Genomic DNA, 12,142 nt, shown 5'->3' with positions numbered 1-12,142 from the left:
TTTGCACATAAGTATAAAATTCAAAACCATATACTGGGGGATCCCTGGGTGGCGCAGCGGTTTGGTGCCTGCCTTTGGCCCAGGGTGCGATCCTGGAGACCCGGGATCGAATTCCACATCGGGCTCCGGTGCATAGAGCCTGCTTCTCCCTCTGCCTATGTCTCTGCCCCTCTCTCTCTCTCTCTCTCTCTGTGTGACTATCATAGGTAAATAAATTAAAAAAAAAATAAAAAAAAAACATATACTGTCTACTAAAAGGTAGTAACAAAAACTAACGAGACTTCTGTTTTAAAAATCATATTAATAAAAAGTATAAAAATTACTATCTTGCTAAGAATAATTTCATCTTTACTGATATTAACTGAAGTTTCTTGTCAGCTATAATATATAGTCTGATCCTCCCCTTAAAAAAATCTATTGAAGTATTTTTAAAGATTAAAATCCAGGCATTGGCAAAAAAAAATCTCATTGTGAAATTACAGAAGAAGACTCTATTGTTATATGCAGGGAAGTCTTAATAAATCCAATCTCCCATGACTGAGAGAAGATCGTAAAGGCTAGGGACAATGTGCTTCTATTTCTTTGTACAGCGACTAGCATAGTGCTTGGAAGACTGCATGTATTATGGATTTGATAAAAATCCTGATATGTACAATTCTCAATTTTATATATTGAGAACTTGTCATTACACCATTTAATGGAAATATTTTGTCTCCCTCACATGAAACAACAGAGCCAGGAGCAAAGGTTTTCTACAACCAACTTTCAAAATGACTTTCTTATGGAATTTGGTGCTGCTGAAATTTTAGTAGCATTCTTAATGACCTAATTTTCTGCACAAAACAGTGCCTAAAATAGAGAATTAAAAATTTCATTTAGAAATGGTTTTGATTCATAGTTTACACCAATTAGCAAGCACTTTGTTGGAATTCCTTTTTTTTAAAATATTTTATTTATTTATACATGAGAGACTGAGAGAGAGAGAGAGAGAGAGAGAGAGGCAGAGACACAGGCAGAGAGAGAAGCAGGCTCCATGCAGGGAGCCTGATGTGGGACTCAATCTTGGGACTCCAGGAGCATGCCCTGTGGGCTGAAGGCAGGTGTTTAACCGCTGAGCCACCCAGGTGGCCCACTTTGTGGGACTTCAATAGGCATCTAGAACTAAAAAGTCTCTTTTCTTCCCATTAAAAGATTTTATAACAAAACAAATTAATATACCCTATATGTGCTTATTTTTTGCTTCTTGTAGGGTATGTCATCCCAGCTTTATGCTTTTGTCTTTTCATAGACAAAGGAAGCAGTTAGGATTTCAAACACAAAGGGAAACTAGTAGAGACTTTAATTAGGGAAACAAGCCATAATGTACTTTGTTCCTTTTCTGCTCAAGAAATTGCCAGTCTGCTTATTTGATTGATAGTTACTTCTGTACCTTAAGTTTATTATGCTGTCAAAATACTATATCCTTGAAAAAGACTATAGAGAATAAGGCAAACAAAGAATTAGAGACAGAAAACTCTGAAGAAGGTATCTGGATTCCCTTCAGTAGATCTTAGAAAGTCAATGAGGTTCATCAGAACCTGGAATTCCATATTATGCTTTTGATTTCACAAATTAACAAGCTTTGCGCAGTGAAGGAAGCATCTGAATAAGTAAGATGTGAAGGGGAGGAAATCATCACTTAGAAAGAAAGACCCCAATCATCTCTAAGTTTCTGGAAGAAAGGGTTCTCTGGTTCTATAAAATCAAAGTGTGGGTTCAGTGGGCTAATGTGACACAGATGAAAAAATTATGTTCTAAAGCCAACAGCTATATCCTTAGCCATGGCTAGCAGTCTTATAAATATTGGCTGATGGCATAAAAGATATAATGAGTAGTCCAGGATGGTTAGCTTGGTGCCAACCTATCCTTACTGCTGAAAAAAATAAAAAATAAAAAAAAGACTCAAAATGCAATACGACCAGTGATGTACGAAATATAAATGCCTCTCATAGATTATTCTGGCCTTGACATATTCCAACGAATCCTGACTGCTCTTGGGCCTTGGGCAAGAACACAAGTAAGTTGTATAATCCATCACAGCTACCAACTGTAGTTCGGTGGCCTTACTGCATACAACAAAAACACATTTATTATGTATTCCTTCTAATTGCAAGACACATGATAAATACCTAAATAATGTAATTTGTAACATCTAAGTGGATTTTTAAAATTTAAAGAATAGCTTTAAAAAATTGTAGTTAATGTGTGCCAAGGGCAAAACAAGATACAAGATACTTGACCATTCCAAGTCCCAAACCACTTCAAATTCAAGTTGACTTTTTTTATTTTTCACTTGATATAAGAAATAGTCAGCTACAGGACCAAAATTAGAAAGTTAATGTGCTCTGAAAAAACTCTTGTGTTAGGGGTGCCTGAGTGGCTCAGTCAGTTAAACATGGGACTCTTGATTTTGGCTCAGGTCATGATCTCAGGGTTGTAAGACTGAATTCTGTGTGGGTCTCTGCTTTGGGCATGGAGCCTGCTTAAGACTTTCCCTCTCCTTCTCTCCCACCCTCTCTCTAAAACAAACAAATAGATAAAACATTCTTGTGTTAACATCTTAAATAAAATCTTAATTTTTAAAACTCATTATGCAGAAGTTCAAAAATACACAGAACAGTATAAATGAACCCATACCATTCTTATGTATCATCACTCAGTTTCACCAGTGACCACCTCATGACCAATACTGTTTTATCTATATACCCCTACCTTTCTCTAGATACCAAGTCATTTCATTTCTAAACATTTCAGAAAAAAACTTATAATTCTGGCTGAATGTTGATAGAATTTGGAGGTTTTATGTTTTATTTCTCAATGCCTCTTATTCTCAATACCTAAGTCATTTGAAAGAGAGAAACCTGGTGTTTATTGAAAGCAAAGAGAAGAAAATTCAGAGTTTTCAGTTTTTCTGGCATTTATGGGTTTAAATACAGTTGTAAACTTTTCTCTTCCCTTCAGTGAAGAAGAAGACATGGCTGGCAAGATATAGTCATTCAGAGGTAGCCCCCTGGCCCCTGCCCCCAACCACTCCTACCTCCTCGGCTCTAGCCAGCTCAGCCTGCTCCTTTGTATGGATTCTGAGACCTCCAGCAAGCCCTGGGCAAAGCCCCAAACCCTACTGTGATCCCAGGCTCCAGCAAGAAATGGCTCTCAGAAAAAAAAAAAAAAAAAGATATAGGCATTCAGTTTAACAAAAACTAACTGAGCAGAGATGGGGCTAGGTAAAAGAGTAAAAATGAGTAAGTCAAAGATCCCTTCTCTAGAATGGGTGAGACACACATAAACAGATGATGTTGATAAAATATGGAAAAGCTAGAATAATGATATTCACAGGGGACTATGGGCACAGAATAAGGGCACTCAGACCAAATCAAGTATTCAAATAAGGCTTCCAGGAAGAGCTGATATCTGAGTAAATGCAAAAATACTACAAATAATTGTTACTATGTATGTCATTATAATAAGTCCTATATGAGGTTTCTTTCAACCAGATTTCCTTCATTTAGTTGGCTGGGGAATTGGGTGGTGAGGGGGTGGGGTGGGGGATTCATCAAATAATATTAGGAAGAAAGCAAAGCACCAAGAATTCAAAAACAACCACTATATAATGTCTTGTGTAGAAGACCATAAGGAAAAGGGACTTGGTCTCTAGCCTCCAGGAGGTAGGAAATCTAAATGTGAAGAAAATAAACATGCATCAGAAAACCTTATTACTGAATATTCCATCAAAATATAGAGTTTGGGGATGGGAAGGGTGAACTAAAATATTTGAGTAAGAGCTGGGTGTTAACCCAAGTGAGTCTTAAAGTGGTCAAGGAATCTTTGTCTTTAGAAAGTATTTCATCATTCTGTCCATCTTTGAATTGATTGAAGTGGGCAGGGGAAGGCCTTTTATCTAAATCTCAATTTCCAAAGAAGTGTGTGTGTGTGTGTGTGTGTGTGTGTGTATTTACATGTGTGTCACATATGTTAGTGTCAGAACATGATGGTTTGATTTGAGCATTTACAATCTGACTCTAAGCTATTCCACTGGAATAATATACAATGTATGGTACATGCAAAGATCTAGTCTGGCAGATTAGCTGATTCTTGGGGAAATAGTAAAAACTAAAACCCATAAAAACGAAAGTCGTAAAAGATACATAAGAAAATCAATCAACACTATAAGATTAAAAAATATTTTCCAATTGTAATCAGAGATCAATGCCTCATCACTTACATTTCTAGTTTTAATAACGACAGCATCAGTTAACACTTAAATAGCATCTACTACGTAGTAAGTTTTCTTTCTTTCTTTTTTTTTTCGTAGTAAGTTTTCTATAATTAACTCATTTAATCTTAAAAATAAGTTATGAGGTACGTACTCTTATTCCTCCCATCTTATAAGAAGGTAACTGAGATACAGATGATTAATATTACTCTTTCCTCACCTCCATTTTTTCAACCTTTACTTGTCAGAATTAAGTCAGAGGATAGAAAAAGACATGTAGGATTTCTCTGAGTATAGGCTGAAATCTAATATTTTTGTAAGTTCAGAAAAATTATATCCTTATTGACTCAGGTGAAATGATGTGTGATAATGTGCTGACAAAGAGCCATAAACATAAATGTAAAATCAATCCATGAGGCTAAGAGGTGGAGTTGCAAATAGAAACATGCTCTAAAAATGGCATGTTTATCAATAGATCAGACAACAATCTCTGAAATTTCCCATGGGACTGAAGAATGCACCTTTTTCATAATACTTACACAGAGATAAATGACTGTATCATATACAGCAATAAAGGAAGCCAGTGTCAAAAAGCATTTGAAATAACTTTTGTCCCTACTGCGCAGTAGAAAAATATTACTCCCTAGGTAGAGTTAGTTGCTTTTTCCTTCCAAGCTCTGAAAGCACCTTATATGTAGCTATTCCCAGCATTTGTATATTACATTACAATATAATTATCTGTTCATGTAGTAGTCTTCCCTCCAGAGATAGGGTCTGAATTTATTCATCCTGGGATTTAAAACCCATCTCTACATCTAGTAGAATTAAGGTTTACTGGATGAATCAATGATGATTTGATAGGTGACCTTTAATAAACTCTCAGGTACTACAGAGCATTATAGAAAAGCTTAAAATATCAATTAAGGGCAGGTGAGTGTCTGCCTTCTGCTCAGGCCATGATCTCAGGGTCCAGGGATCCAGGCCCACGTCGGTTCCTTCCTCAGCAGGGAGCATGCTTCTCCCTCCCCCCACCTGCTTGTGCTGTCTCCTACTATTTCTGTCAAATAAATAAAATCTTAAATATATATATATATATATATATATATATATATATATATATCAATTAAGTCATAGGGTGTTTGCTATTTTAAGAGTAGATTCCAATCTCCCTTGCCTGGCACTTGAGCCCTTTCTATGTGGCCCTAATGTACCTTCTTAACCTTCTCTCATCTACTCCCTCCTCCTACTTATATTCTGGGTATGAATTACTTTCTCTTTCCAACACAAACTCTGTACTTTCTCATCTCCATGCTTTTACTTTCCAGAAGTTTTAAGTTATTTAGTCCTAGTATAAAATACCTAAGCCTACTTATTTAACACGGTGCTAATCTGTTTATTATAAGACAATCACAAAAATAGAAGAAAATAGACATTTTAAGCAAATGAGGAAAAAATACACAGATGTTCTAACTTTTTTTCCTGTATACATTGGATTGCTTTGTATGGCCTTCACTTTGAAAATCACAGATTTACATGAAAAGAACAAATCTCATAGAGTTTTTGTGAAAATTAAGTGAATCGATATGTTTCATGCACTTAGAACAGTGTTGGTCTTGAAGGCCAAATTTAAATATTCTCTCGTCAAAAAATTATTTGAATGTATCTTTTATGAGGTTAGAATTTCTCACTGTAGGAGGTGCTAATCCTACAGAGTTTAGCAAGAAGCCAAGCCTAAGAAGCCAAAGAAAAGTGGAAACTGTTGGAAAGATTGGGTTTATGGAAAATGATGCAAAGGAAAAAAGATGTAATTATTAACCCCAAGAAAAATAAAGTACACAAAAAGGAAATACAATCACACTATACTATCCGGCTCGATAGTACGTGATGTTTACATAGTCACACAAACACTGGCTGCAAATTTAACAAAAAATTGTGATATAACTATATGGAAAAAATGGGGTGTTAACATAATCCCTTAAATCCTCACTTTTTATTAGCAAAAGTCTAAAGTTTAAGGCATGTTACTTTAAAACTTGCAGATACACATAAGAAGAAACAGCTAAAATATTTCAGTGAGTATCTCTGAGGAATGTAACTGGAAAGGTAGAATACATTTCAGTACTATTTAATTTTTAAATTATGTGCATTATATCGATCAGATGTTAAAACAAAGCTGATTTCCTTAATTTTTAAAATGGTAGTTTCCCACATAAAGATGGCAAGGTGAGTATATATGTTCAACCCTACTGTCTCCTGAAATTTCACTCACACAACAAAGATGTAGAAAGGCACAGAGATCTCCCAGAAAAAAAGACAAAAAGGAGAATAAGATCAGAAATGCAAGAGCTTTAGGAATCAAATAAGATTCCAGGAAGAAAGAAGGGGGAAAGAATCAAAGAAATAATTCAAAACTCTTCCTAGAACTGAAGAACACAGATTTTTTAGATTGAAAGGGTCAAACGATGTTCAACAAAACAAAGTATATCCAAACCAGGGCCCATCAACCTGCAATTTAATAACAAGGGGTAAAAAAAGAGATCTTTCAAGCTTCTAGGGAGATAAAAAGAACTTATGTACAATGAGATCTGCAGTGAGAACAGCACCAGTTATTCTTGATGGGTAACAGAAGTTAAAAAGCATTGAAGCAAACAAAGCCTTCAAAATTCTAAAAGAAAGAATTTTATATCCATTCAACCTATTCATGTAAAAGCACTTTACAACATGCAAAAGCTCTCAGGAATCTATCAGAAAATGTGTTCATGTGAAACAAGAGGAGAAAGAAAAGAAAGAAAGAAAGAAAAGAAAAGAAAAGAAAGAAAAGAAAAGAAAGAAAAGAAAAGAAAAAGAATAAAATAAAAAAAAGAAAAGAAAAGAAAAGAAAGAAAGAAAGAAGGAAGGGAGGGAGGGAGGGAGGGAGGGAGGGAAAGGGAGACATGGAATTCCGGAAACAAGAAATCTGAAGGTTCTATTTATTAGATTGTATTAAAAATGAATTTCTTGGTTTTAGGAAGATGGAATCTATACAAAGTCATTCAGTTGCTTTATTTTTTTTAAAAGATTTAATTAATTAATTAATTAGAGAGAGAGGGAGAAAGAGAAGGAGCAGGTAGGGGGGCAGAGGGAAAAGGAGAAGCAGACTCCCCACTGAGTAGGGAGTCTGACACAGCTGGATCCCAGGACCCTGGAATCATGACCTGAGCCCAAGGCAGATGCTTAACCACCTGAGCCACCCAGGTGCCCCTCAGTTGCTTTTTGAAATGTTAAAATAGTTTATGTGCTCTTAGATTTACATATTTATGCTTGTTACAGCAGTCTGAGGATAAAAAAAAAAGATTACCAGAGGTTTTAACTCTTACCTGTAGTACAGCAGCAAATAAGTATACCACTATGAAGATCACAGTTAAAGAAGTGTGACCACTTTTCATCAAATGAATAGTGTAGAGGAAAATTAAATGTCCGGGAATCACTAAAAGCAGTAGAACTTGAGCAGACTTATTATTCACTCCTGTAGTAGAAAACATAAAAGTCAAAATAAAATCCTAGCTTGGGTACTAATAAGTCACGGTTGTTAAAATTTAAGGATTACTTTCTAGTTACTATACTGTATAGCATTTCGTAAAATTCTGTGGCTAACAATACATTTCAACCATTCACAGTTTACTTAATTCTTTAAAATTCTCACTATATGTTATGTGCTAATTAAATGGCAGGAAGTTGACAAAAACTTGCTATGAAGAACACTGGCCAGACTTTTATATCTACAGTGATAATCAGAGGGAGAACAAAAGAAAACAAAATTCTTAAAGCATAGGAATGTTTTAATTTTACTTTTCCTTCAGAGTTCTTTTACTGATATTTCACTGGGCACTTCTGATTCTTACTCAAAAGTCAATAATAACAAATGTAGTGATCCAAAAAGGCATCTGCACCCCAATGTTTATAGCAGCCGTGTCCACAACAGCCAAACAACAGAAAGAGCCCAGATGTCCACTGGCAGGGAATGGATAAAGATGTGGTGTATATGTATGTGTGTGTGTGAGTGTATCTATATACACATATGTATGTGTGTGTGTGTATATACATATGTGTATATATACATATATATGTATACACACATATACATACCATGGAATATTACTCAGCCATCAAAAAAATGAATCTTGCCGTTGAAATGACATGGATGGAACTAGAGGGTATTATGCGGAGCAAAATAAGTCAGTCAGAGAAAGACAATTATTACATGATCTTACTCATGTGGAATTATGAAACAAAACAGAAGAGCATAGGGGAAGGGAGGGGAAAACAGAATGGGAAGGAATCAGAGAGGGAGACAAACCATAAGAGATTGCTGATCATAGGAAAAACAAATTGAGGATGGCTGGAGGGGAGGTGGGTGGGGGATCAAGATAACTGGGTGATGGGCATTAGGAGGGCACATGATGTGACTGGGTGCTATATGCAACTGATGATGAATCACTGAACTCTACCTCTGAAGCTAAAAATACACTATATATTAATTGAATTTAAGTTTTAAAAAAAGTCAATAATAACCTTTATTTTCCTCAGAAAAGAAGTGATAAGAATTGTGAGGTTTAATACTGTGGTCATAGTTTTTTGGTAGTCACTTCCTGGGTGACACAGGATGCTGTTCCTTATTATAGAGGTTTTTCCCTCTCCTTCCGTTTGTTTGGGATCCAATGTCTACATTTAGAAAAGCCAAAAGGGGGCAGCCCGGGTGGCTCAGCGGTTTAGCACCACCTTTGGCCCAGGGTGTGATCCTGGAGACTGGGGATTGAGTTCCCACGTTGGGCTTCCCCAATGCCTGTGTCTCTGCCTCTCTCTCTCTGTCTCTCATGAATGAATAAATAAAATCTTAAAAAAAAAAAGCCAAAAGGATTAATATAGGAAAGACAGTATATCTGTCTCTCTAAATCACCTAGCAGTGTTTTCCTGTGGGTAAAAGGTTCCTCTTTCTTGACTCATGAACAAGACATCCCAGAAAATAGGATGAAACAGAAAAAGTATACAAAATTCCTCAGCAACTGCAGAATTGATATAAATGACTTTTTGTTCACTGAGATTTAATGAACACAATCTACTCTATTTAAAATCTATTCGGGTCTCAGAAATTAAAAAGTCATGCAAAACTATCAAAATATGTACTCAGCAAATGTCGCCCATCTCTATTATCAGTGAAGAATTATTCCTGATAAAAAATATGTAAAAATCCACAAGCACATACCTGGTCCAAAAAAAGTTCTAAATGGATAGTAACAACCTTTGGGTTCATCAGGCAATTCTCCTGGAATGCTATGTAAATGGAGGTAGGTAGAAATCCTGCTAGCCTGAATGGCTACCAAATTACCACCAATACCTGAAACATAAGGAAAAACAAACCAATTATCCTCCTATTTTAAACAACTGTAAAAATTCAACCAAAGGCAAGGCTCTTTGTGTTATATCCTGAGCCAATAAAACAAACAAACAAAAAAGAATTCTTCTGAGATGTTGATTTATTTAATGTTAAGGTACATATTCCAAAGACATAAAGTCATTGTTATGAAAGACTCATGCATTATTTTTTCAAATCTGACTCATCCAACTGAAAGCTGACCAGACTAAATAATTTTTTTAAATTACTATCATAGTCAAGATATAAAGATAGGTAGCAAGATGTTTAATGCTTATCACCTTAATGAGAGGAAAAATAAGCTTGATTTTTTTTCAAACAGACAAGGCTTGATATTTTTCTTCCTTAGGTCACTAAAGAAATTGGTATGAAGGACTGAAAAAAAAAAACTCAAGAAAGTCAACTTTCAACCTAGATTATCCTCTCAAATACCTTACAAACCTGTCCTACAAGAAACATGAATTTCTCTTGGCAAAAGGAACATAAAACCAGATGGAAATCTGGAACTACACACAGGAAAGAAGGGTGTTAGAAATGTAAAATATATTAGAAAATAGAGAAGATACCATTTTCTCATTTTTAATCTCCTTAAAAATAACCGGCCACTGAAAGCAAAAATAATAACAATGTATATAGGATTTATAACAAAGCAAAATGTATGACAAAAAGAATACATAAGAAAAAGAAGTGAAAATCTAGGTATACTGATATAAGGTGCTTACCCTTTATATAAATGGGCTAGATTATTATTTGAAAGTATACTGTGGTAAAGATATATGATAAGCCCTAGATCAGTAGTTCCCAAAGTATGGTCTGGGGTCCGAAGGAAGGTTAGTTCTAGAAATCTTAACCCCTTGCTAGCAGAAGTCTCAGGAGAGGTTCATATTAGCATGATTAAGGCTTTAAGAAATCCTGGAGCTGGGATCCCTGGGTGGCGCAGCGGTTTGGCGCCTGCCTTTGGCCCAGGGCGCGATCCTGGAGACCCGGGATCGAATCCCACGTCGGGCTCTCGGTGCATGGAGCCTGCTTCTCCCTCTGCCTGTGTCTCTGCCTCTCTCTCTCTCTCTCTGTGACTATCATAAATAAATTAAAAAAAAAAATCCTGGAGTAAAGAAATCTATTTGACCTAATACTTCCCAAACTTAATAGACCACAAAGCTCACTTATCAAATTATACTATTAATACCTCACTGAACTAGTATTTTGTGAAATCTATTTTTGAAAATGCTACTAGTTCTGAGAGATGTTAATAAGCATTAAAAGATATCTTAGTCACAATATCAACACTGATATGCCCTTACTTTAAACAAAGTGTGTATTTTTGTAACTAATAAAACAGATAAATTAGTAATTTTGAGGGGGGAAAAAGCACAGGCTTTGGAATCAAGCAGATCTGGGTTTATTTTTTTTTATTATTATTTTTTAAAAGATTTTATTTATTTATTCTTGAAAGAGAGAAAGACAGAGAGAGAGTGAGAGAGAGAGAGGCAGAAGGAGAAGCAGGCCCCATGCAAGGAGCCCAACATGGGACTCGACCCCGGGGTCTCCAGGATTACACCCCAGGCTGAAGGCGGTGCCAAACCGCTGAGCCACCCGGGCTGCCCCAAGATCTGGGTTTAAATGCTGAGTTACCACTTACTAGGTGTGAGATGACGGGCACATTACTTTCTTATTGTGAGGATGAAATGATATGCATAAAAGACCTGCATTATCGGGTACATAGTAGGTACCAACTAGTTAGCAAATGATGATGGTGATGGGTCCTTTAAATAGTACATCCTCTAGCATATCAAAAAATGAAATTCAATTCTCAAAAGCTCCACCTTTTTTGAGGACAATGGAATGGATCTTCTCTATCAATGTTTTTAATGAGTGGAATTTAACATACAGTGAGCTCACTGTGATATCCAACTAAAGAGATTCACTTACTGAGATCCAAAAAAGTTTTTACTACCAGGTAATATCATGGCTTCAAAGAGGAGCACTTTGGGGAAGCTCCAGAATTGTTTCTTATGTAAGATGAAGTAACAGAAACACTGATTAAAACCTTACTAATAACAGGGTTGTTATAATACAAATTTTTCACTGAAATGTTGGACAATACAACTCTCATGGTATTAGTGGATAATATTTATGCTAGTGACTTCATCAACTAATAATCACTGAAGAGGATTTGAACAGGTCGAAGTAAAGCAGTAATTCCAGGCAATGAAAATTAGATCTTTGTAGGGCCACGAAATAAGAATCTGGTTAGAAAGACAAAGGAAAAAGTTGTACACATGTATGTACACATGCATGCATGTATGTACATGTATGTATGTATGTACACATGTAGAGGGCCATTGAAAGGGAAGCAGAAGAATTCAAACTTGATTTGACAGGCAGGAGGAGTTGAAATTTTAGGTATGAAGTTGGATTTTGGAGAACTTGCCTTCATACAACATATATTATTACATATAAATATACAAAAACAATTTATA

General features: G+C 35.8%; 1 protein-coding gene across 6 annotated transcripts in view; it reads right to left on the bottom strand.

The window, feature by feature from the left end:
- The window catches only part of SLC41A2 (solute carrier family 41 member 2), a 119,501-nt gene that overhangs the window by 26,679 nt on the left and 80,680 nt on the right, over positions 1 to 12,142 (bottom strand). For all 6 annotated transcript variants that reach the window (XM_038550815.1, XM_038550817.1, XM_038550818.1 and 3 more), the window contains 2 exons: positions 9,495 to 9,626; positions 7,609 to 7,757 (listed from right to left, as the gene is read on the bottom strand). In XM_038550815.1, the coding sequence (XP_038406743.1) occupies positions 7,609 to 7,757; positions 9,495 to 9,626 (281 nt within the window). The remainder of the gene's footprint in view (positions 1 to 7,608; positions 7,758 to 9,494; positions 9,627 to 12,142) is intronic.

This window comes from Canis lupus, chromosome 10 (genome assembly GCF_011100685.1).
Source record: "Canis lupus familiaris isolate Mischka breed German Shepherd chromosome 10, alternate assembly UU_Cfam_GSD_1.0, whole genome shotgun sequence".
Taxonomy (NCBI): domain Eukaryota; kingdom Metazoa; phylum Chordata; class Mammalia; order Carnivora; family Canidae; genus Canis; species Canis lupus.
Note: the sequence above shows the minus strand (reverse complement) of the source record. Positions and strands in the feature narration are given on the sequence as shown.